The 25,787-nt window shown below is 40.9% G+C and overlaps 3 protein-coding genes across 11 annotated transcripts in view; 2 read left to right on the top strand and 1 right to left on the bottom strand.

Moving 5' to 3' along the window:
- Positions 1-6,743, top strand: part of ARID4A (AT-rich interaction domain 4A) — a 48,670-nt gene extending 41,927 nt beyond the window's left edge. For all 3 annotated transcript variants that reach the window (XM_080592355.1, XM_080592353.1, XM_080592354.1), the window contains 5 exons: positions 938-2,068; positions 2,244-2,348; positions 3,224-3,439; positions 4,371-4,517; positions 4,896-6,743. In XM_080592355.1, the coding sequence (XP_080448481.1) occupies positions 938-2,068; positions 2,244-2,348; positions 3,224-3,439; positions 4,371-4,517; positions 4,896-4,999 (1,703 nt within the window). In that variant the 3' untranslated portion in view covers positions 5,000-6,743. The remainder of the gene's footprint in view (positions 1-937; positions 2,069-2,243; positions 2,349-3,223; positions 3,440-4,370; positions 4,518-4,895) is intronic.
- A 9,469-nt stretch (positions 6,744-16,212) lies between these two features.
- TIMM9 (translocase of inner mitochondrial membrane 9) lies at positions 16,213-23,451 on the bottom strand. 2 transcript variants are annotated; one of them, XM_080592361.1, is made up of 4 exons: positions 23,311-23,451; positions 19,810-19,878; positions 19,360-19,455; positions 16,213-16,728 (listed from the first exon to the last, which is right to left on the bottom strand). In XM_080592361.1, exons 2-4 carry the CDS (start codon positions 19,846-19,848, stop codon positions 16,594-16,596), a joined length of 270 nt encoding a protein of 89 aa, XP_080448487.1. In that variant the 5' UTR covers positions 19,849-19,878; positions 23,311-23,451; the 3' UTR covers positions 16,213-16,593. The 2 variants fall into 2 exon arrangements, with proteins under 2 accessions (XP_080448487.1, XP_080448488.1); XM_080592362.1 differs by having other exon boundaries at positions 19,810-19,873; positions 23,311-23,428.
- A 30-nt stretch (positions 23,452-23,481) lies between these two features.
- KIAA0586 overlaps positions 23,482-25,787 on the top strand; it is a 70,398-nt gene continuing 68,092 nt past the window's right edge. For all 6 annotated transcript variants that reach the window (XR_013951376.1, XR_013951377.1, XR_013951378.1 and 3 more), the window contains exons 1-2: positions 23,482-23,926; positions 25,293-25,372. Coding sequence is in view for 3 of the 6 variants with exons in the window: in XM_080592351.1 (XP_080448477.1) it covers positions 23,635-23,926; positions 25,293-25,372 (372 nt within the window). In the remaining 3 variants the exon portion in view is untranslated. The remainder of the gene's footprint in view (positions 23,927-25,292; positions 25,373-25,787) is intronic.

Here is a 25,787-nt window from a genome sequence, read left to right as displayed (position 1 = left end):
ATCTCAGTCCTGTGTATGTTTTTCAGGTTTTTTTAGTACCTTTTTTGAAAAGAGGTTTTTATTTATTTATTTACTTTTCCTTCCCCTCCTTGTGAATTTTACTGAGGAAGTAGTTGAATTGAAACTGCTGAAGAGCACAGTTTGCTCACAGGCAAGCTATGGCATGGAAATGACAGTGCAAGTCATCCTGTCTTCTTTGGCCAGAGCCTTTCAGTCTTAATCCTGAACAGACCAAATCTAGGGGTATAATAATAGTTTTTGTAATGGCAATTATGTCCTCAGCCTCAGTAGTGCATCATCCAGTAAAGAAGTTAATTATATACAAATTACAATGATATTTTTGATATTTCTAAGCCTCTGTGAACAAGAACTGAAGTGAAGTCAACATCTTCTTTTAGTACAGGTCCCTTGAATAATCTTCTGGTAACATAATAGTGCTTGTGTTGTAAATGGTGTGTGATGGGCGCAATAGTTTAGCAATGGACTGTCCATATTGTGGTGTGGGAGGGATGTTTGTTTTTTTTTTTTTTTTCCCTGACTGGGGGGGTACGTGGAGAGGGGAAGAGGGGAGTTATGGTTTGGTTTGGCTGTTGGTTGCTTGGTTTTGCTGATGCCAGATAGGGTGACGATATCTACAGGTCATGCAAATACGTAAAATCATTTTTGCTAAACTCATTTGTTCATACCGGATAATTTGGGGAATAATACTTCTACTAGTACAGCAGTTAATAAGGATTTTGAGTAATAATAAGACCTGTAATAAGTGTGTTCATTAATACACATTGTTGTTGTTGTTGAAGTTTAGAATTGTTTATTTTAAATCGATTTTAGTAGCATAGAATACTGGTAAAAAGTTTTTGTGTAGTTGACAAAAGTAATTGTAATTGATGATTTAGGGTGTTTTTCCATTCTGTTTTTTTTATTTTTATTTCTGCAGACTCTGGCTCATCTGACAGTGAAGCAGATGAGTCATCTGAGAAGAATTTGAATGAAGAATTTTCTCCAGAAACTTCAGAACTGGAAAAAAATGAAAAACTAAACGATGAGAAGCTAGATGAGGAAAGCCCAAAGATTCCTCATGCACTGAGAGAAAATGACAGGAGTCAAGTGCAGCCATTAGAAACACTGAAACTGGAAGTTGAAGAAAGCGAACAAATTGTTCAGATTTTTGGAAATAAATCAGAACAAATGGAAGAAATCAAGAGAGAAGCTGAAAAATCACCTAAAGGAAAAGGGAGGAGGAGCAAGACAAAAGATCCCTGTTTAGAGAATGCAAAGATTTCACCAGGAAGTCAGGAAGATGTGGCAAATGAATCTCTTACAGAAACTGAAAGATTAGACATGTCTTCCTTGGACTGTAAAGAGATTTCCAGCACTACTGAAAGTGAAATGGAGCCTTCTACAAAAGATAAGAAGCTTTTGAAAAGGAAAACTTCGGAGCAGGCTTCACCTGAGAAAAGGAATCGACGGGAGAGTGAGATGGAAGTCCCAAATATTGTATCTGATGAGAGGACCAATGAATGTACTGGGGCAGAGGAATGTAGAGGGCTGAATGCTGAAGAGTCGCTCAGAACTGAAAATGAAGAAATGCCATCCCTGGTGGCAGAATCGGTTCAGCATGGTCAAGAGATGAGGAATGAGAACTTTGAATGTCCATCTGAGGAAAACGATAACGTTCCCTTAAAAGATGAGGATGATGCAATGCCTCAGATTGGTCCGGAAACTTTGCTCTGTCACGAAGTAGACTTGGATGACTTGGATGAAAAGGAGAAGAGCAGTAGTGAAGATACAATATCAGAAAAGCCAGACCCGAATACTTCAAATTCAAACCCGTCTGCCTTACCCCCAGCTGCCCAGTCAAGCTTTTCAGTGGCCTCACCTCTTACTCTTAGTCAGGATGAGTCCCGCAGCATCAAGAGTGAAAGCGACATGACTATTGAAGTCGACAGCGTGGCAGAGGAATCTCAAGAAGGGCTCTGTGAAAGTGAGTCTGCTAACGGGTTTGAGGCCAGTACTACGTCAAGCAATTGTAGCATAGCGGTGCAAGAAAGAGACATCGGAGAGAAGGGTGAGCGTTTCCTCTGACAAGTCAGTCTAATGGTTTCTGAAGTCATCTTAAGTCTGGCATTACTTTGCTAAAATTGACTGGTTTGTTTTGTCTTCTAGCTTTACGTTTCTTTCTTGCTTATAAAGAGTTTGTAGCAGAAATATTGGAGGTGCATTTTTTTTTTCCCCTCATGTAGGTCAAAAAAGACCCAGTGACAGCAACAGTGGAACACTGGCAAAAAAACAAAAGCGTACTCCAAAGCGATCAAGTGCTGCAGCCAAAAATGAAAAGAATGGAACAGGTACGTTCCTGAGGGGGGTGATGGGGAAGGGTGTGCTGTCATATAAACATCTATAGGGCCCCCTGCTTTCGTTGTTACATACAGATTATTTCTGTTAGATGGAACTTAGGTTTCCATACCTCAGTTTTGGTAATCATTGTTACCTTGATCAAAATTTGAAGAAGCTGAATAGAATGAGTCAATGTATTTGGGCCTTGTGAAAGCTTTGTCAATTTTTTTTTTAAATATCAACCTAAAATAGTTAATTATCTGACAGAATATTCAGACATATTTTCCGGCTAATGTAGAATATTGCGATTATTGTGTGAATCTAAAATGTTTGCATACTCTATAGCTTAAAATGTTCTGTTTCTTGTTAAAGCTTCTATGCCATTAGTTTCACAAGTGTTCTTTTAGGTGTTTGAAGCAATTTAGTAAATGTATAAAGCAATATACTGTATATCCAGAATCATGTGTTAGCTATCTGTATTAATACAGTCTTAATCTTCAAAAAGGGAGTTCTAGTGTCTGCTTTGTATTAGAACCCCAAAATATGTGACTTAAGATAGCTTATCATTGTGCTAATGTCCGTATTTTAAAATAAGCTTCCTTATTACTTCTGTAGAAAAAATTGATTATTGCTTCTTAACTAATGGGCCTGGTCAGCCCTTGACTCTGCTGCGTTAAAGAGCAGTTCACTTGAGAGTTCGGCGCATGTTGTATCTGATTGTTATGTAGTGAATCTGATGATTCAAATTTTCCTGTGTGTATTTTGGAATTTTCCGAGCAAGAAGGAGCAGTTCTTTCTTAATCCTTTTTGTAACTTTAACATTTATATAACATTTTTAAAATGGCAGTGTTTTGTTTTGAAGTCAAGTACATTTCTCTTACTGCAGGACAAAGCAGTGACAGTGAAGACCTTCCTGTCCTGGACAGTTCCAGTAAATGTACTCCTGTAAAACACATGAACTCTTCCAAACCACAGAAGATTTCTCGATCACCTGCAAGAGTGATGTCACCTCACATCAAAGATGGAGAAAAGGATAAACACAGAGAGAAGCACCACCACCAGAATGCTTCTCCTAGAGTACACAAATGGAGTTTTCAACTGAGTAAGTTGTTTTTTTTTGTGGTGGTGGTTTTTTTTAGTATCATCTTAAACAGTGAAGCATAAATTTTGAGGCATAGGATCTTCAATATTTTAGGAAAGCTTCAGCAAAGTCTTCAGAGTGAATGCTTGAATTCCATAGCTGTATTCACTACTATTTCTGTACTTTCCAGCTTTTTTTTTTTAATAGACAGAAATTTGATCTCCCCCCCCCCACCCCACCCCACCCACACACATCACTCACCCCTTCCTCTGCTTGTTGATCCCAGATGATTCGGGGTGATCTTCAGTACATTTTGGGGTTATGAAGCATCTGTACACTGCAGTCCTAACTCTCTCATGGTCCCCCAAGAAGTGAATGTAGTCTGAAATCCCCAGTTTTTGGTGCCATGGTCAAAATATTAAATTAAAGGTCTGGAGTCAATGCTGCTAAAATTGAGGTTGTGGTGTGAAGAGGTGGTGATTGGATGAACAGACTGATAAGCAATTATTTGGTGTATTTTATCATGCTTTTGTTTTTCTCACCTGTCATTTAAAAAAAGAAACAGCCTAAAACTAAGGAAGATAAAGAATTTTTTGAGTGTTATTCTTCCCTCCTCCACTGATGCCTTGTTGTTAAAGAAAGGTCTTTCATTAAGAGTGCAAGGATTCTGGAAAGGATAGTTGAATATCTAACTTTTCCTCATGGGCAGCATGACTCTTATTAATGTTGTCTGCCTGATTTAAGTGACTTGGATTAGAGGGAATTTACAAGAATTTTTTTTCTGAAAGAAAAATATGTGAATTCTCATATTCTAAATCAGTCACAGGCCTTTTTGGTGTAGTGTTACGGAAGTGATATCTTTCACACTGCATCTTGTATATTCTGAAAGTTGCATTCATTTTTCTAAGATCACCTTAATGAAGCTTTTATTCCTTTTCTTCCCACTTTTAAGATGAACTGGACAATATGAGCAGCGCTGAAAGGATCTCTTTCTTACAAGAAAAACTACAGGAAATCAGAAAGTACTACATGTCTCTGAAGTCAGAAGTAGCAACCATAGACAGGAGAAGAAAGCGATTAAAAAAGAAAGACAGAGAAGGTAATTTTCAAGTTTGCTTTATGCTTCCCCTGAGATGTTCATTTTCTTGAAAATACAGAATCTGAAGCAACTAAAGTTTGACAGTATTATTTTTGGGGAAAAAAAAAGTGTTATCTGCTTATTCTGTTCATATATATGTATTTAGAAAGAGCATCTGTGGCTTTTCAGAACTTGAACCTAACAAAAACATTTACTGATTTATTTTTTTTTTATAATTGTCCATTGAAAATTTGGACTTCCTAGTTGTAAGCATGGTCTGAGTATATCAGTTTCTGTGACATGCCAAATCTTTGAGGTCTTTTTAATATAATAACTACAGAAACCTTCATTCTGATACATACTTGGACAATCTGATGCTGATAGGTTCTGTATATTCAGTGTCTCATACAGGAGCGTCTATGTCATCTGCTTCATCAGACACTGGAATGAGTCCGTCGTCGTCTTCTCCTCCCCAAAATGTGCTTGCTGTAGAATGCAGGTGATACACATTTCTCTGCCTTGCCAGCAACTTGCTGCCACGGACTTAAATCCTGAAATTCAACCACAGAAAGCACTCAACTGGTTTGACATTGCCAAGTATACCCTGTACACACTTCCACTGCTGGACTATCTGTTCTACCCTCCTACCCTCCTTTTTTTTGTTGTTTGTTTGTTTGTTTTTTAATTTACTGTTCAGAGAAATTAAGCTCATTGATAACTGAAGGTTTGTAGGCACAATGTGACATGCTTGTCATTGTGTGTTTTTTTGTTTGCTTTTTTTTTTTTTTTTGTTAATTCAGAGAAAGGGCACTTATCAAATTTGAAAAGTTATGTCCAATGAAGCATTCAGGTGTTCTAGGGAAATCTTAGAAGAGCAAGTGCACCAAGTAGACATCAGAATATTATCAAAATGAACTGAGAAACTGCTGCACTTTCACCGAGCTGTATGTTAACTCTTGGTGAGTAGTTCCTCTTTGTGGAAGCACTTGCTATACAGAACTGCCAAAGTATGTGTTCAGCAATGTGCCCAGTTTTAAAGATGTAAATGGGACAAAATAAATTGTGAAAGGAAGTGTAGTTGACTGAAAACTACAGTTGTAATAAGTCTTCCACTTTTTATAGGATTTTTGAGCACACAATTATGCAAATATTTTAATGTTTATTAATGTTTACAGTGGAATTGTGAATAGGTTTTCAGTGGACTATCTTATCCCTTGACAAAAATATTTTGTCTTTTTTCTATGTAATTTCAGAGTTTTTATTTTGTTACAAAAAGACAAAAAATGAAATATATAACAACGATGAAGTTATTTAACAAGATTTCTAAAGCTGAAATTTTTGTGTAAAATAAGGTATCTTGCAACTTGTTAAATATATTTATTCAGACATTGGATGTTGTATTTTTATGTATTTTTTAAAATATTAATAAAATTGGAAAAAAAAAATCTAGGTTAGTTCACTCTTTCGGTAAAACATACCTATCAGTTATGGCTCTTACAGGAGGTTTTATCCAGTGGCCATGCCTGTATTAAAAGTGGGTCCGTCGATGTGTCCTCTACAATATAGATCTGTAAGCGGGCATCTGGATTAAACTATGACGTTATTTGGAAACTTTGGCAGTCCTAGTACTTACCTTGTTTTGAGGAACAAAATTTTTTGGGTTGCCCTTAAGATCCTTTGTCACAAGTTCTTGTGTTTGCTATACTGCCGAATGAATTTATATCTCCCGAAGTTGAGATGCAACAATAAAGTAAAGCAACTGTGTCTGCTTTGTCTGTGGATTGTCCCACAGACAGATACATTTTGTAAATAACTCTTCCAAAACCATGTATTTAAAGCAGTTTGCATATACATTATGTATAAAAGTGATTTTTTATCAATTTTTTTATTCATGTTTGTACATTGGAGGGGGTTCTTAACCCCTTTTTCTGTGTTTAATATGCTGTAGAGTAATAACATAGATGCTCTAGACTGTATATCAGGATATTCTGGTTCACACAGCAGAAAGTCAGAACGAAACACTAGTGATGGAGTAGCATTACTAAAATTGATGTTTCTTGAAATCTCATTTTACAACATTTGTCAACTTGTGATTCCGATTCCTTCCATTTTCGCAGAAAATTAAAGAAAAAGTACTCTTGTAAATGCACTTTTTCTGTCTTTTCTTAAGCAAAGCAGAACTCTTTCAATGTAAGATAAATATGGAGCTCACTAGACAGCATTAATAAAGGCTATGTTTTAAACATAGGCTTTAAATTCTATTTTTATTTAAATGATTGTTCTTGTAAATGTCCGGACTTCTCTAAATAGGGAAATTATTCTCCATGAATTGTTGTAAAGGCTCTTTTTTCAAAGTTAGCTTTCACTGTTAACCTCACAGTAGCTGTGAATAAAATAGCAATACTCATTTTAAAGGAAATAACATGGGTCACGGGTTATCAGATTATCTTCCATGATTGGTATTTATAGAAGTAAATTTTAAATTCAGCAAAACAAGATTATGTTTTATGCAGATATCTAACCTCTGTCTACATACTGTGTGAAGGTTTAAACAGACATACACACACTCAACATGCATAAATGATGGATGAGCTCTCCGTTTTGGCATTGATATTGACTGTATGTACACTCACTGCTTCTCCTTATCTCTTAGGAATGTTTAAAATAGTGCATGGAAAACTTCCATGAGACATGGAAATCCAGTCTAACAGATTGCTGCTGCTTCACATAAAGAAAACTCTCTTCCCCGTTCCCTCTTTCCACCTGCTTACCTCACACTAGTACTCATCAGAGCCCTGGAATAACAATTAACATTGTTATCCTGAGAGAAAGTTAACCAGCAAGAAAAGGTGGACGAGTTTCTGCCAAGTCACCAGCAAAACCTCTCACGTGTCTCTGGTTTCCTAGTTCTGTCTTTTTGGCAAGAAGTATATCAGTTAGCGATGATTATTCAGTAGATGTTTAAAGTAATATTTATTAATGTCATAAGAAACTATAGGGAAAAACAGATGAACTATGTAATATGGGACTATGCTGCTCTAAAATCAAAATCAACAAGACCCTAATAGGTCTTTTATTTCTTAACTGTTATAATCCATTCATTTCTATTTTGTTGCCATAAAGCGAACCCCAAACTGCCTTCTAATGCCTTGAGTTAAAGTTCATACTGTTGAGGACACAGTAATTATGATTACACTGAATTGGGATTTTTTTTAACAAGAGATTACATATCATGTTTGCAGGAACAATCAAAAATAAAGCACCCTCTTGGCAGTCTTCCCTGTTCTGCCTTCTAATCTGCAGTTTTTGACAAAATGATACACACTATTTCAAGCTTAGTTAGGAGGTAGCAAAATTGCAAAGGATTAAGGGATCAAACTTAACAAACAACTACTAAAAAGAGCAGGTCTCTTAAGAAAATTCAGACCTTCCCCTCCCACCTACAGCTAATATGAAGAGCTTTCAGATTTCTGGCAGACTTATTACTTTAGATTGTATCAGTAGATAATTCGAAAGTTAGAAAACAAAAATTTTGCATGCAAGGACAAAGGGTAAGAAAAGGTTCACTTCTTTACTTGAGTTTTTACTGTCTTTTCATGAAAGTGTGTACCAACTACATGTATACTACTGAGTTATTATTTTATCTCTAAGCTGTAAGTTAGGCAACACCCGGTTTAATCTCCTTGTTTCTGGTTCCTCTGTCAGATTGCTTGTGTTCGAGAACCCACTTAATCACTTTGCTTCTGCCTGATCTGTTCGAAGATGTCGGAACAAAATAACAAAGCGTTATTTCAACAGAAGTCAAACAGACTTACAGTAATAACTGGAAGTAAAAGCACGAGCAAATAAAAGCGTGTATCTTCATGAAACATAATGCATTTGACTTTCACAAGGAGCAGCAAAGACCTTTAATTTGAAGGACGGCAGTAGAGGAGAAAAAGTGAAATCAGTTGCTCGTTTTGAGGTATTTTGTACAAGTTCCACTGAGATTCTAAATTTATTTTAATACATCGTAATAGATTAATGTAGGCAGCAGTTTTTGAAGTGGATTCATATTCTTATTTTACATGGTAATGGATACCAGAATTACACAGAATGTTTTTGGTGTAGAGCTGGATGGAGAAGTGGGATCTTAGGATTCTCAGCTTGTGTCTCAGTCAGACTATCCACTCGACAGTGCCTTCTTTCTCCAAATAGGTTTGTCAAGAAGATGGCATTTCACACAGAAAAGTCAATGTTAAGTTCTTCCAATGAAATGTTCTTTTCCCTGTTAAAAATGCTCTTGGATATCTGAGGTGGTCAAATGAGTTTTCTGGGCAGCATTTACTGGAATTCTTTTATAGCAGTAAGTCTAAGAAACGCTGTTGTGCTCTTTTTTAAGAGCATGTTTGGTTTGATCACTTGAAACAAATCTGACAGTTGGACTAGAAGACTGATTCACAACTTGAAACAGAAAATAAGTGCGTTAAAAGTATGTTGAGCTGTTTATTTCACTGTGCCCTTGTGTTTTGCAGATATTGTGCACTAAAACCTTGTTTATTTTTAGTTCTCTGTACTTGGAATTTTATTATTTGCTACAATGTGGAGGATAAAGACTACCTCTGAAGATGTAAAACACGACAGAGCAGTGTAACCAATGGGGATGTTGCCAGAGACTGACTCACTTTAATTCCAGGGCTTAGGGAAAAAAAAAAAAAAAAAACTTTTTATAATTAGCTCACACTCCTACCAAGCTGTTGCCCTCAATTTTGGGGAAAATCTGTCATTCTACCATGTTGTCTTCCTACAGCCTGATGACAAATACTCACTGCACTGTCATTTAAAGAGAGCTGTAAAGATAAGACAATCTTAATTATGAAAGCAGACCACTTCTCAACCTTTCTAAGAATAGGACTTTTCTGGCTTCCTCCTTGTTTTGAATTATCTCACCCCTATTTATGCTGTTATTCCTCCTGCTTCCCGTTTTCAGAGATCCTACTTTCTGTTTTGGAGTGGGACTGTGCTGGTCGGTTCTGCTTTAGGTCTCCAACTGCCTGCTATTTATATTAGTACTACCATTACGCTGTTGCTTGTCCTATAGTAATAGCTTTTGAAGGTGAAAAAGTGTCCTGGTTTTATGCTATTTGGCTTTAATTTACCGATACAGCTCATACATTGTGACAAAAAAGCAAGTACTGTGACTGTTACTTACTTTCTCTATATTTCGTTGTTTGCCAGCAAAGAAAATCGGAACTAGAGCTCCATTACAGCTGTGAAAACCTGCAGGATGTTTATCAGCAGTGCATTTGCTTAACTCACATTGTGAGCCTTGTTCTCAATAGACACAATTATTATGTGTTATTGGCTCCGTCTCTCTATTTCCCTGGTTTTCAGAGTAGCCCAGCAATATTTCCATTCCAGCCCTGTCAGTTTCTTCAGCTATTTCTAAACCACTCTGTTTCTAATCCCTCATCTGGGTACAGCTTGACCTAATTTGCCACGATCCTGCCAGCTATGCCAGTTACATAAGGAGGGGCAAGATGTGGAATTTGTATGAAATACATTGTTTGTTTCGCACAAGGGTGATTATTTCTTTTTTTAACAAGCCACTTGTTTACATCTATGGCCAGCTTAAAACCGTATCTCTTGATGCTCATTCATTTTGTGAAAATTACTTCCTCTTGGGATTGGTAAGGTTTAAAGCTATTTTTGAAGAAGAAAAAAAAATAGCTTGATTCCTTCTGCTTACACTCAGCACAGAGGAGTGGGGGGGGAAACTATCTCAGCAGCTTCCTTCCACGTGGGGTACAGCTTTTCATAGTGCAGCCTCTGATCGTCTTCTCTGTCTGCCTACGTCAGGCCCAGTCTCTTAAAACTGATATTTATTACGCTGTTCATTCTTTTCCCTTTCAGTTTATTGCCCTGTACACCCAGCAGCTCTGCCTGTGCTGCCTTTCCCTGCTCCCTGCTCTGCCCCGGGGCAAGGCCACCGCACTCTGTCACCTGCAGCATTTCTCTGCCCTCCTCCCTACATCTCTTGAAGGCAATAAAAAGCAGTATGAATGTATTTTTATTATGCTTTTCCTCACGTACTGACTGCAGGACCTTTCCCCTGCACAGGGAGGCCCCGCCGGCCTGCAGCGCCTCTCAGGCTCCACACGCATGAGGGGCCAGTTATCAGCAGGGCTCCCGCCCTTCCCTCAGCCTTGCCATCGCCTCAGCTCCTGCCCAGGTGGTGTTTCAAGGCCTAAATGGAGGTGCAGGAGCTCAGATGCGGTGGCTGAGGCAGCTTTAACCATGGCTAAGGCGGCTTCAACCACTGCCTCCGAGATCAAGCTGCCCTGAGGCAGGCAGGAGAGCCCGCCATGGCGCTCCAACCTCCCGCCTGCTTCCCGCAGGGCAGAGGCGCTTTTTCCTGAAGAGATAAGCAGGCCCCGCTGTGCAAACATGGTCGGAGAGGCAGCCAACACCCCTTTCCTTACCGATAAGGTGGTTACAGTGCGCCCTGTGGCTGAGGAGGCTTGAAATCCTGTCAGCAGTGGGTCCTGGAGCGTCCCTGGAGCCACAGCGCGCACAAATCCATCACATGCTTGGGCAGAAAGTGAGGAAAATGGGTGTTTAATTCCATACCCCAGTAAGGGCAGGATCTGTCAAAGAGAGAAATAGCCACCTACTGGATTTCTGCTTTGATTATTTAAAATTCAGATATTCTCCCCTTCACGTTACATAAAGAAATGACAGTATAGCAAGTATGATACCTTAGTAAATATTTACACAGTAAACCCAGCTTCCTCAGCGTTCCTCTCACTTTTCCTTAGAGAGGACCCAAGTTACAGAATAATAATAAAAAACCAGCCATGGTCAGTTCAAGCATTGTGTGATATTATCCATGAGGGTAGTCAAGCACTGGAACAGGTGTCCTAGAGGTGGCTGATGTGCTGTGGGTGTCAGGGTTCAAAGGACCTTTGGACAATGCCCTCAGTAACACACTTTAACTTTTGGCTAGGCCTGAAGTGGTCAGACAGTTGGACTTGATTGTTGCAGGTCCCTTCCAACTGAATTATTCTATATTTTTTGCAAATGTAGACTTTTTGAAGAGCAATTAGTGTGTTTCTTGTGTCTTTCAGTTGCATCTGTTTCTATATTTGAGACATCTTGAGCAAACAGACTCGCCCATCCTTTTACAGTCCTAGTCCTGAACTACAAAAGCTTGAATGCTGCCTGCTCTACTTAAAGAAAGAAGAACCAAACACCAAAAGGCTAAGGAGTATGATGTTAAGGTGAAATACAATTTTTTTTTATCGTTATATTTAGTAGAACTGTAACAATTTAGAATCCTTTTGATGCTGTCTTGAAATTCTGGGTATAAACACGGTGTAATTTAAGTGTCAGATTTACAGATTTTACAAATTGGGCCAGACTCATTCAATAAATTGGGAGCCGAACTGAATGGCCTCCCCAAGATTGGAACGAGATCCCTCAAGTACTGTGTGCTGACTTCCTAACCTAGCTAACAGAAAATGCTGAGAAGAATTGTTGCTTAAACCCCATTTCTCTGAGTTTCAGTATTTAAGAGAGGAATGCCTCCGTGCACTGAAGCCACAGCCACACTCCTCTTGGCATTATTGTTTAGCCCCCACTTTTCTTACAAAAGATGGCTTTTGCATCCTTTGCCTCCCTTCCAGCTAAGAGCTCAAGCACTCAGTGGGGGTTACAGAAATTAGGACTTTGCTCCCATCCCTGAAAGAACCCAAGGACCCGCTATTATAATCTTCCAGATGATTGATCTGATCACTCTGCCAGTACCGCTGATGTACAGGGCACTCTGCAGCAAGGCTCTTATCTGACCTTTCGTGTTGAAATTGTTCCATTCTCTGTGGGCTGACTAGTAATTGCATGATTTTCTAGCCTTTTGGTTCAACACTCATCTAAAGAGGAAGGACCTGTGTTCCTATCTGTGCTGCAATGAATGTCGCCTCCAAAGGAGTGTCCATTCACCAGCCCAGTCTCATCAAATCACTTTTAGGCAGACTACTCAGCTGTTGCCTTCTGTCCCCTCCCATCTCCACTCAGGCTCCTTTTTTCACTTTTCTCAGTACTCCCTCCTCAGCACCGCTCCATTTTTCATCCTTTCTCCTCCTTCCACCAGGATTGTTTCCATTCCTGCACTTAAACTAACATGCTTTGTCAAGGTGATTCACTTACCCTCCACACTGCACCTTACCTTTACTCTTGCTGCCTTTCAGTTAGGAGCTCAGGTAGGAACCAGAGACTATGCTGTAGTCTCTTTTTTTTTATTATTATTATTATTCTGATTTAGGCTGTGCATGTCACTATCCTGTGCAGAGCTGAAGCTCTTCAAAAGGAGGGATGGAGAATATATGTGATTAAGCTATGTCATGGAGGTTTAAATACTCTGCTGGGAGAGAAAACGTGGATTAGGTTCCCACCAGCAGAAACAGGAGCTCTGCTCATTGCACTTAATCACTGGGATAGCTGAAAAACCTGCACCTATCATCCATATGCAGTAGGCAAGCCCCAAAAATACATACCAGATAATCTTGCTGGTAGAATCCTACCACATTTAGGTACAAGATAAATACCAGTGCTATCAGAAGCTAGGCAGTTAGATATATGACTAGCGATACACTTTATCATTACACACAGAAGTGTATTGCAATTCAGTGGGCATTTTGTGAAAACCAAAGGAGACAACTGCTAGAAATCTAGCCTTTTTTTTTTTTTTAAAATGTTTGTACCTTTGAATATCTTCCTCTTTAAGAGAGGCTTGGGAGGTACAATACCAAAAGTAATTTAAATGAACTGTTAGTTAATTATACTTCAATTTAATTCTATCCTTTAAAGACTAACACATGGTTAAATCCAAAGGTAAGGCTTTGAGTCAGCAAATCTGTAACCGTTGCAGCAGCTCATCTTCAGGTTATGAGGTTCTGACCTGCTAGACGTGATGAAGGAGGTAGGGCAGGACTTGTTCCCTTAAATGATAAACTGTTGATTATGAGAAAAAATTTTAACCTAGCTTGCCTTTGTAGACATTCCCAGCCTTCACTGTAGGTATCTGTCCAGGCACTCCTGAAATGCTGATTTTGTCTTTGCAGCTTTTTGAGAAGAGTACTGGCAGCAACCTGGTACCGAGGAGGAAAGAACAGCTACAGCCCTTTTCTAATACACGATAATAAATACATGCATAATGAAAAACATGTTACTAAAATGTATGCAAGACACTGAAACAGAGTGACTCTTTTAGTGTTGTGGATCATTCTCAAGCCACAAACCCAGTTGACAAAGGCTTACGGGATACCATTTTCTGAATAACATCATTTAAGCTGTTTGTCAGGTAATGCTGCCTCACCAAGGGAGCAAAGGGAAGTCAAAGTTCAGCAAAACAAAGTAACCTTTTAAGAAAATTTTCACTGTTGCTCTGTGCGCACCACCCCAGTGGCTTAGTTACATTGATGCACTTTATTTCCAAGCTAAAATATATTTGTATCATCATCCTTGGGTCCAGATACCTGGATTGAAAGAGGTGGAAGCACTGCAACATCCACTAAAGGAACCGCAGTCGGTATAAGCATACTGTTCCTGCTGCAGTCAGTTTTTATCCAGGCAGGATCATTTCAGGGTAGCAGCTATCAACAAAACGTTCAATCAGCGACACTTTAATCCCCTGTTTGCTTAGGGAGCATGGGGAGGGCGAGGCAGGGAGAACTGGTGCCTGACTAGATTTTAAGAATGCATGTTTTCCCTGGATAACAGGGAGTTAAGGTGGCTTTAAAACTGGAGTCCAAGGAAACTGGGGAACCTGAAAGTAATTTATTAACTAAGTCTCTCTAATACTTGCCTAACCTTTAGTACAATAAATCTGTCTTAACAAATATTTACACATCTTCCTACCCCCAAAACCTGAAACACAAGGGAAAAAATATGTATTTTTTTAATCCTCCTCACTTCAGCCTCAAGGAAATTTGCCCAAAAGATACGAACATCCTCCAGTCCCATCACTTAAACTCTTAAATCACTCTTCCGAGTAAGTGTCCTCTTTCCACACTAAAATGCGAGGAGAAAATGGAATAATTTCAATTATGTTACCTTAAGTCTTTTTGTTAGACATTTAAAGGAAAGCCTTAAATATTTAAGATGGATACATTGCTTCTAAGGGCCATAGCATTTATCATCTAAGTATAGCAAGCAATCTGGATGTTATTAGTCTGTTATTCCTTTGAAAAAACCTGGACTTTCCAGTCTTGCTGCCTTATTTGGGCTATTTTTCAGCCTTTACCATTTTAGAATTAGCTGTTAGCCATCTCCAAGGTAACAAGGCATGGGCTATGTAAGAAAAAGCAGTGATGTGGATACTACAAAACACGTCAGTGAGAATATACGAGCATATTTGTTTCCTCCACCTTTGAAAGGCATACAAACAGATCTCTGTGGAGAGCTGGAGCAGCTTTAAACAGCAGCAAGCAGAGCAGTGTCCAGTGGAAGGGGCAGGTGTACTGTGCTGCAGTTAGTGCCCAGTAATCCACAGCCTGGACAGCTGAGAGTTATAGTAGTAAAGAAAAAAATACATAATTTCCTGCCTTTCTTTTTTTTGTTTTCAAACTGCTGATGGAATTCAAAACCTACAGACAAGCCAACAACAACAAAAAAGCACGCAGGCAGGCCTCCTGCCATTTCTGTTCCTTGCTGTTGCCTATAGAAGAGCTATTTCACGTCAGCTGCCAGGTTCTGTGTCAGTCTTCATTGCTTGATATCTCAACGTATATACTAATTCTGACATTCGTTTCCATTTGTCACTGTGTTTTATTGCTTAAAACTAAAGCAAAATGTGCTTGCTAGCTATCAGGACGTTACAGTGGTTACTGACGAAAGTGCACTCTATTTTTTTTCTCTATTCTGTACTCCAGAACGCAGCTATTTGATAACGAAACAGGAATGAGCTGTCATTCGACTGTACTAACAGTCTGACTACAGAATCTCAGCTATCAGGAGCCTTTCAATGGAGCACAGTTTTTTTCCCAAACCAAAACCACATCATCAGAACAGCCTTCACAGACTCCTCTGTACGCATCCAGCAGCAAAAGAGGCACCATCCTGTGCTTACCTTGTACTTCAGTTGCATGAATGCCACCGGAGTGGAGCAACCTGCCAGCAAGCTCAGTGCTCGGAGTGCACCACACCTGCATCAGGCAACGAAGCCAGTTTTACAGGACCCCCGGGGCTTCCCAGAGGGAAACGAGGAGAGCACAGAAGCTGCCTTGGGCACAGGTGCTGCTAATGACACGCTCATGTTGCTTGTCAAGGAACGAGCTGGTGAAACAGGAGGCAAACATAACCTAGGGATAAGCTGGCAAAGCATCCCTGCCTACCTGAGCTCATTAGTTGCAGCAGTTGACTGCCATTTGCAATAACCCTCGGCTCCATGCTCTAATAATCACCAGCCAGCGCTCCAGGAGACTCCGAATGATCACAGGGCTCTGAGAGGGCGGCTGGTAATGAAACAACCGAGTTCTTCCTGAGTTAAGAGATATAACGCATCCACAAATACCTCCCCGCTGAAACGAAGTTATCAATCTGGTTATCTATCAGCAGCTTCAAGCAGCAACGAATGAACGAGACTCCGTGAGAGAGGATGAGGAATAAGGCTGCAAACGAAATGCGGCTCCCAAGCAGCGTCCTAAAAAGTGTCTTTGGAAAGAACATACATACAATCATATGGGTTCATTCATTTTACTTGAATTAAATAAAAAAGTGCATTTCCATATTACACTTTTATTTTGCCTCTGAATCAGTCCTAACAGAAGAAATGCAACTTTCCCAACCCCCCCAAATTTAAACATACCAGTCTGTAGGCCCTGAAAGAGGTTGTATTAGTATTATGTTGCTGTAGAGTGAAAAGGACCTCTGAAGCAGACTCCATTGCCAGCCAACACTTGCTAACTTCATGCGTAACCCTTCATGGTTTCCACTTTCCAAACAGCACCTAGAACTCTCTTCGGAGTTGCTGGACATGCAACTTGACAGTAGAAAATCCGAAATGTGTTCCTGCCCAACGAACACTGGCACTGCTTACAAAGTCTGAACAGAGGGCTCTTGTCTAACGAGGCTGGCCAAGCAGTCCTGCTTTAGCTGCCAGAGCTTCGTTCTGCTGAATATGATACTCCTGGAATCTCATGGAGATCCTCTGTGTCATTTTTAAATACTTCTGTAGGCAGTGGTCTGAGCAAGTCATCTGAAGGAAAAGGAAAAGAGAAGGCTTCAAACAGCAAGTCAAACACCTCCCCAAACAGGACCCAGAATACAATCATCTACAGGGATGTAAGGTTCAGTGAGTGCATCTCATGCCTGTGTTTAGTCTCAAGCTGAGGACCTAACTGGTCACAGTCTCTCTGTGCAGTAGAAAACAGTAAGTTTAGCTTTCAAGGAATGCCTGAAATGTCTTTTAATACTCATTCTTAATAAAACATCTTAGATCTAGGAGATATTACCATTTCATCCTTGGACCACTCTTGTGAGACTTAAGTATATAAAACATTTTATTCTGCAGTAAATACTAAATCTATTTTTCTGTTGTTGTTTTCCCTTTTCCTGAATTTGGTTTTACAAACCCCTATTTTTGACAGCCAAGTATGGTGCGGTGTGTTAGCTCAGTTTAACCTTTTTTTTGATCTTGTTCCTTTTAGCTTTATCATTCTTCTTGTACCTGCTTGGTTAACCTTCACAGAAGCAACCAGAAACCCTCTGAAGCTCTGTCAGCCAGCTAGCTGGACAGAGACAGGAATAACAAAGCCTATTCCACTGGTACTGTTATTTATTTTTTCCCCTTTCTCTAATTGTAGAGAAAGCTATGAAATCTATTCCTGAGCTCCAGTTCTACCAATCAGATATTCTGTGTCATGGTTGCAAACCTTGCTCTCACTGTCAAAGTCAACAAACTCATAAAAAGGAAAGACGACCTCTTTGCATGCTTACTAGAAAATCAGAAATTGCTTTGATTCTGCTCAGTATAAAGGGATGTGAAAAGCAGAGGGGCTGGAAGCGAATGAGACAAAGAACCTGCAACTAAACACCCTCTCAGTTCCACTCTTCTCTCTCTGCCTGACCTGGCACCAGTTAGAGCAAAACCTGCTAAGCAGGAGTTAAGTCTGACTAGGAAACAAACGCTGCTGAATTCTGGAACTACCCCAAGCCACATCTTCCCGAGGGCGTGGTATTTGTGATACGGTGCCTGGGGAAGTCTGGACTTGCACTGGAGACTGCTGTAAGGAAAGAGGTCAGGAGCTGCTTTAACAAACGCAGAATCTCAAAGGAAATTCACGGAGGTATTTGTCTTAATTATTTAATAAGAAACTACAACTTGAAATAGGACATTAGGATTAGATCAGACCAGTGACCCATCTAGACCAGTCTGCTGTTTCCAGCAGGGGTCACAGCCAGATGCTTAGCAAGAAAATCCATAACAGATAAGTATGGAACAAGCTCCCCTTCTGAATGTTTCTTCCTAGCCTCCACTCTTAAACAGATGGCTCTTCTACAGCCAAACACGGCTCCTTTGCAGATCATAGAAGGGGAAGCAAAAAACAGATGATCAGAAGCTAAGAATATATTTTTTCGGATGAGCTAAACAACCTTTACAATTAATTCCTCTCCAACAAGCATTCTTTGGTTTTGAATCCAGGTCTTTAACAAAAGACAATACGAACCCGTATTTTTCAAAGAAATCTTTTTTTTTTGCTAAAGAGTTACAAAGAACTTCAATCTTCTAGTAGAAATCAAATGCCATCCCCCCCCAAAAAAGAGGTTGTTCCCCTAACACTTCTGTCACGTCTCGTACAATTCAAAGCAATTCCAAATGAGCTGGTAAAAGACAGTGAGTGACAAGACCTTACTCAGAACTACTCTGACCACCTGTAATCAAGAAAAATTCCACTAAAGCAGACACTGAGATCAGGGTAACAAGAAATGTGTCTTGGAAAGCTAGGAGAGCTTCGCTTAGTGCAGCAAAACAAAAGCTGGAAGGAGCCATGATTTTTGCCTGCACCGAGGGGCAGCTGTTAAACTGATTATTAGACTTGTAACCAGCTTAATTAGGAAATGCTGGAACAGCCTCCCAACAGGAGAGAAAAGGTAGAAAACACACAACTCATTTTATCCAGAGCCTAATCTTTTTTGCAGGTGACTCTACGACGGAGCTCCCTGCAATGCAGAGAACTGGATTAAGCAGCCAGAGTTCTGAAGGCCTGCGTTTCTTCGACTCTACAATGCAGCAAACGCGGGTAGGATTCTGCCTGTGGGGAAACGGGTGCAGACTGCAGAGGCAGGCAACTTCCACGCCCCTAAAGCTATCATCCATCGGCACAAGAACTTCCTCTGATAGCTCAGGGGATAAAATGCACTGAACTGCACGAACCAGCCACTGCTCACAGTGAGACCAGGAAGGTTGCCTCTGTGTACATACACTGAAGAGAAGACAAGGACAAAACGTAAAGAGGCCCTGGTTCATTATTTGTGTGTAGCTGATGACGCAACACAAGGAAAGCATTTGGCTTTTTCTTTTTGTTTGTTTTGGCTTTTTTTTTTTTTTCTCTACAGCAGACCGTTAGGGTGCAAAGAAATATTGTTATCACCTTTGGACATGTTTACAAAAGCAAAGCTACAGACAAACTATTTCCTTTCCTTCCACTAGCACGCTTCCTTTCTCACTTGGAAGCTGCACGCCACAACACCTACACTCCTCCAAAGACTGCTAGCTTGCTTTTTAGCTAGTTGAAAGATCAAAGCCTTCTAAATTACTTTTGAAACTTGAACATTAAACAGCAATTCTACCAAAAGGTAATTAAAATCATAGGAAACATTTACATACCTCTTCTGGTTTAACCTCTCTGCTAGTGAAATCCTTTACACAGTCTAGGAAGCAGTTTTCTGTAATTTTATTGTATGTTCCCAGGAACTCCTTGAACTACAAATAAAAATTGAACACACAATGAGTGTTTAAAAAAAAAATCTACATCAATTTTTCTTGCACACAGCTTCACGAGCCATCTGGTGACATTAAGATTTAAATGACAAGTCACTAGAAAAGATCTTACTGTCAGTCATTAGATTCGGCACAAAATGCTGTTAGTGCTCAAATAAATCAGATGTTACAGTGTCAGTGGTCAGACATTTAAACGTTGGTTGTTACAGAACAGATCTCATCTCAGAAGACAACTGAAAGAACCTTGTCTCCTTCTCCAGGCCCTGTGACTTCTACTCTGTGTGACAAAGCAACACAAGACCTTCAAAGCCACTGCTCGTGAATACAGCATCTTACCTGCTTGATCTGATCAGATTCAGATATTTGTCCAGCCATATTCTACTGCCTGCGATTCAGTCACCTGTTCTGAAGACAGAAGTTGAGTTTGACATGAGAAGCACACATCCCGACTGCAGCATCTTACAACAGAACGGAATTTTATACGTTCCCGAAATGTATTTACACGCAACGTTGGTAGCAAACTTTCAAGCCATCCACTTGAAGGAAAGTTATCTCCTCGAGACATATTCAAGTTAAAAGAACATCCGAGATAATTCCGGATACTGAATCTTCACAGATTCACCTCGAACTGCTGTTCTTTAAACACTTTTAAAGCATTTCAAACAGTTAAAGTGATGATGCAGGGAAGAGAAAAAAAATCACAAATGTTTTCAAACACAAAGTAGAAGTGGAGTGGGGGAGAAGCGAGCAATAACACTATCTAGCCTTGTAATTTCAGTGACTTTAGATGTCATTTGTGACAACTGTAAGGAGAAGTATAAAACTGTAACAACTCTGAGTAGGTTGGCATGGATCAGAGAAGCAGACAAACTGCTTCTGTGCAGCTGCGTTCTCACCAAACCCTTTAACCAGAGCAAACGTGCCAGTCTTTTATACAGCAAGTTAAATGCAGGAAATCATAAAGGAATGAGAACAGCCTTAAATGAAAACTAACAAATCAAAATGGAAGAGTGAGCAGCCAGGGATGCAAGAATTTAAGCAAGCATCCTTACGGAAGGCCCACATTCCTAATTCAACACCGTAAACAAGTTAAGGCTTGAAAGTGAACCTCCAGGCTTCCTAGAATAGTGAAACCTAGTCTTCGTTTTCCTTACTTTACAAATTATCCAAGCCCTGTCACAGATGATAATGAAAGTTAATATTACACCTTGAAGAGAACAAGCTCCTTCAATTTTATTTGCATTAACCAGCGGAAGAAAAATTAGTACCAAAGTGTAATTTGTGAAAAGAGTTCATCTAGCCCTGTAGCAAGGGCAACTTGTGATTATTGCATTATGCGTTGTCAAATTTTGAGCCAGACGTCCACGTTTTAGAAAGCTTAAACTATTCCAGTCCCTCAGCAGGGGCAAGGGAGACGGTAAGCAAGCCTTCTGAAGGAGCACAAAAAGACAAAACTTCTACAAGAGAAAGAAAACCAAGCAACTAAACAGTGCTATGGAGCTCTTGCAAGCATGCAGTCTCCCTCCCCCTCCCAGTAGCGGAATAATTATGATGTTTGCCTGCTAAAATTCCACTTTATCACTACATAGGAAGTACGTGGTGATAGAATTCAGGGACTGAAGATAAGGAACGCACATGAATTTTGGATTTAAGATACCTGTCCCCATGACCAAGAATTACCATGGGTAGATAAACTACACAGGCTATTCTTTTAAAAAGAACCTGCAAAATAAAGTTACTGAGAAGAAACAAAGCTTTACTCGGGTTAATGTAACCTCTAACTTGTTTTAAGAGAAGAGGACGCGATTGTCATCTGGGACAACTAGTGAAAATGGATGGCATCTCCACTCTCTCATTTCTCAGTCTGTTACAAGAAAAAAAAAATAAACAGAGACAATTCTGGCAAGTCACTTTAAGGAGATTATTAAACACGCAACTAAAACACACTGAGAACAGAGAAGACTTTTGTCCTCTCCCAAGCACAGAGAGCGAAAAGCTTCAGCTCCTGTCAGTGCCGTTTTCTCACGCTGCGTATTGCTTCACTGTTTGTTTATAACAAACCTGATCTTTTGTTCTTCTGTCACTGCTTTGGCAAGCTTAAAGTTCCACCAAGCTGTCACACTCGGGAAACAGCTCTGATTCGAAGCAGCCCAATGGCACTATCTGATTGTAAATGTCTGAAGCACTAGTCCCTCTACAGGTGTTTTACACTTTCTACACCGCAGACAGTGGAATTGTATGGCTGTAGTGCACTTCTTCAGCATAGCTACAAATTACAGGCAGTTCCCTTAACATCTAAAAATGTGCTGCCCGCGTATTTCCAGAAATGTGCAGATCTGGTTTATTCTTAAAGGACGTTAAATGCATCATTTCAAGTTCTCCCGTTGTTTGTTCCTTTCCCCCTCCAGCCTGTGAAACACCAAAAAAGCCATCCCAGAGCCCAGTGAAGGGCTGGCACCTTAACTAACTTTGCACCCAGCTTCCTACCTAGCTGCCCAAACAGCTCCAGCACGCCTCAGGTTTAAGCCCACGTAGCCTGCGCTACTTTCCTCTGGGATAAATGCAATTTCAAAATTCAGCATTGCACTTTTCAACACCTCACACCGAAGGAAGCAGACAGCTCTGAAGGACAGTGGGTGATGGTGTGAGAGGGCCTCACGGTCCGTGTGTTCTGGGTCACGGGGAAAGCATCAATAGCTGGGGGGTCTCCCTTCTCAAAGGGCCCTGGTGCTCCTCCAGACATGTTTTTACGTACAAGAGAGATGTACTTTGAAAATGAGACTCTCTGAGCCAGATTAACAACTAAGGAGAACTTGGGGTTCAGCCCATTTAAACCTATTCTCCATGAAAGCCAAATCCCAGCTCCCCGCCCTGCTTTAGAACCTGGAAAGCACTCCTAATATTTCCTTCTGCTGCTGCCATGGAGACTTGAAATCAACAGATAGTCACAACTTCTCTTTAAAAAGGTAAAAGTACTTTATTAAACAAAAGCAGCAGTTAGGATAAGGATTGCTAGTCAGTGTGGGTCAATCATCTACCAGGAGCCAGAAATACAGATATCAGAGCTCTCCTAAAATTGCACACGTGGGAGCACGATTTCCCCAGCTGTATCTGCAGACTTTTAGAAGCAGAGGGCTCACAGACACAACTCCTAAATGATAATAACCAAAAGCTGCATTCCAATTATCATTACTGTGCAGCTGAAGAGCCTGCCTCCATTTAACAGCCAGGCATTCCTACACACGAGACGCACGCTGCAAACTCCATTGAGGAACTTGTTTGTTGTTTTTTTTTTCCTTTTTTTTTTTCCCCCCACTGATGTAATGAACATTTGTGCCAATTACCTAATCGTGAGTCAACAGGATCCTTCCCATGGAAACTAAACAAGCCCAGCGTTTTGATTTTGATTTTTTTTTCCCATCAACCTTTTTGCTGGGAGCTGAGCACTACTGGGAAAGGTTGGATGTGGTGCTTAGGGTCACGGTTTAGAGGGTGACATTGGCAGCAGGGGGATGGTTGGACGAGACGATCCCGGAGGGCTTTTCCAACCTTAATGATTCTGGGATTTTACTGAGGGCGAGATCCAAAGACAACGTGAGCGCGGGGCGGGCACCGCACGCACGAGGCTCTAATTTTATTTTTATTCCGCTCTCTTCCCCCTCTAAGCACACAACGCCGCGGAGGCGCCTCAGCACGCGCATAAACGGGACAAAACGGAATAAAACCCCACAAACAGCGGCGGGGCCCTCACAGAGACCCCCTCCCCATTCCCCCCCCCGTCCCCTCACCTCAACGCTCCCCCCTCCCCCCCCCTTCCCGCCGCCCGCGCGCACTCACCCGCCCGCCACGAGCCGGCCACGCGGGGAGGGGAGGGACAGCCGCGGGATCCGCCGATTCGCCACCAGGCGCGGCGAATCAGCGAGCGCGGCCCCGCCGCCAGCTTTACCTTCCCGGCCCCGAGCGCGGTGCAGCGCCTTAATGTGTCCTCCTCCCGGAAGTGGGGCGCCATTACGGGCTGCACCGGGCGCTGTTGCCATGGTGACCGGGTGCGGGCTGCGGCCTAGGCCCGGCCGTGCCCTGAGGGCCGCGGGTTGTGCCCGAACCTGCTTTTAGCCTTTATTTCTAGGCGTAAAGCGCCGAGAGCCGCGCTGCGGGAGCCTCATGGACGGGGAAAGCGACTCCAGCGTCAGCCAGGGCTCCTCGGGCAGCCTCACGGCCGGCGACGTGCTCGTCCGCTCCACCAGCGTCCACCGGGAGCAGCCCCTGGGGGCCGGCGGCCGCCCTAAAGCAGTGACGGTTGCTGTGAAGAAGCTTCGCGGAGCGTCTTCCGCCGGCCCCGCGGCCCGCGCGGCTTTGGGGAGAGGCGGAACGGCGGCTGCTGCCCCGGCCTCGCTGCCCGGCAGGGCTCCGTGCGGCCGGCCAGCTGGTGCCGTGGCCGGCAGCGCCGCACGAGGTACGGCTGCGGTAGGGACGCTCGGGTTAGCTTTATGACAGAATCCTACTGCATTGGTTCCAGTTAGATGGCTCTTTATAATTTAGGAAGTCATTTCGTCTTCTAGTCCTGTCGACATCAGCATATAGAGGTTGGACTAAGTGATCTCGGAGGTCTCCTCCAACCTAAATGGTTCTGTGATTTCTGCAGCACTTTTTCAAAGGTGGTGTTTGTTTTCTCAAACTTTTGTAACTATAACCGTGTTTCCTCTGTGGAAGGGGACTCCTGCAGGGTCAGAGCTCCTTGAACTGAGCTCCAGTCCTGACCCTGCATTCAGAGTCTGTAGAGATGAAGCTATCTAATCAGAAAAATCATGACCGTAATCAGACCATCACATTTCGCAAATGCCTTAGGCAGGAAAGGTGTTAGGCAGCATCAGAGGGTAAAACAGTGTGTGTGTGCAGGGAACTAAAGAGGAAACTTAATCCAGCTCAACAACTTAACCCAATTCAACCCTACCACCTTGGCACAAACCACATATACTGATCAAGTGTCTGTACCAATGAGTCTTGTGTAGATGAGGTAAACAAAACGAAAAAATGAATTACGTCCTCATCTGTAACTTTTTAAAACTATTTGTGGTAGTATTAACTAAAGCATTCAAATTTCTCTCTTTTTTTCTTTTTTTAATAAAATCATCTTTTTACCTTTTCTTTGTTACAAATTTTATAGTTAAGATGTCACATTCCCAGCATATAAGAAGCTGTAGTGATGTACCTTGTACTCCTCAAATTCAAAACTGACGTATACGGTGCTGCTGGATCTAGCCAGCTAGACTATTCTTTTTGTTTCTTTTTTTTTTTTTTTTAAGTCAATTACAGTCTTTAGAGTTCAGAAAGGATTTTTTTGTTGTTGTTGGGTTTTTGTTTGTTTGTTTAGGCTTTGGGGGATAAGGGCTCAAGCAGCTCCACCAGATGTTAGTTTCATAGTGCTAGGAAGACAGACTAGTCTGACATTAGTAAAATGTGTACTGTACTCAGTGTCATTCTGTAAGATGTTGACGTATAAGTATTACTGTCTCTCTAAACAAGTAATTTTCTGTGTTCTTGTGATCCTTAGACTTGATTTTTCACTAGACATTGTTGATTTTTCAGATACTCTGTTTCTTCAATGAGTTTTTAATGTACTGTAGAACAAGCCTATAATTCAGTTTCACAGGTCTGTTAACATTTGTAAGTTTCAGGTTGATGACTGTGGTCATTTGTGTTAGGAAAGTCATTATATTTGGGTATTCAACGATACAGAGAAAAGATTGAGATTTGAGTTAGGGGACAATGAGAATGCATTCAAAATTATTGTAACTACAGTAAAATTGCTTTTATTTTAGGAGTCCAGAGTGCTAAAGGACACCCAGAACATCTTCCTTCAGTAGAAACTGCTGCAGAGCCCCTCTTTGTATCACAAATGGTAAGAAAAGTTACTGTTGCTTCCTGCAATCTTGGAGTAAGAGAACAGTGTTTTTCTCAAAAAGTTGTAGCTTCTGTAAAAGATTAGCAGATCTTCATGCTGAAGCATTTGGAGGAGATTTATTTACTGCACTGCTACCCGTTGCATGGTTAATACCCAGGTATGGTTTTAAATGTTAGTGCAATTCCTCCTTTGAAAATGCTGTTGCACATTGCACAATATTTGTTATAACTAAAGCTTCTTGTTTTGTTTTTTGTTTTCCTCTTCATATCATAGGTGTTGAAATGGACATCAGTTTATATGGAACTCTTTAACGCTTATAATTAAAAGATTTTTTTTTGATTCATTTATTGTATCGCTTATAATTAAAAGATTTTTTTTTTGATTCATTTATTGTATCTCCCATACAATGGAG

The sequence above is a fragment of the Anser brachyrhynchus genome (genome assembly GCF_964034855.1).
Source record: "Anser brachyrhynchus genome assembly, chromosome: 5".
NCBI classification, from domain to species: domain Eukaryota; kingdom Metazoa; phylum Chordata; class Aves; order Anseriformes; family Anatidae; genus Anser; species Anser brachyrhynchus.
The sequence above is the reverse complement of the archived record's forward strand: the minus strand, read 5'-3'. Positions and strand labels throughout refer to the sequence as shown.

Coding starts and splice junctions, on each gene's coding strand:
- TIMM9 (XM_080592361.1), bottom strand. CDS start 19,848: ATGGCTGGACAAATATCTGAATCTGATCAGATCAAGCAG. Junction 19,456..19,809: donor AATCTGATCAGATCAAGCAG/GTAAGATGCTGT, acceptor TTTTATTTGTAG/TTCAAGGAGTTCCTGGGAAC. Junction 16,729..19,359: donor GAGAGGTTAAACCAGAAGAG/GTATGTAAATGT, acceptor CTTTTCCTTCAG/ATGACTTGCTCAGACCACTG.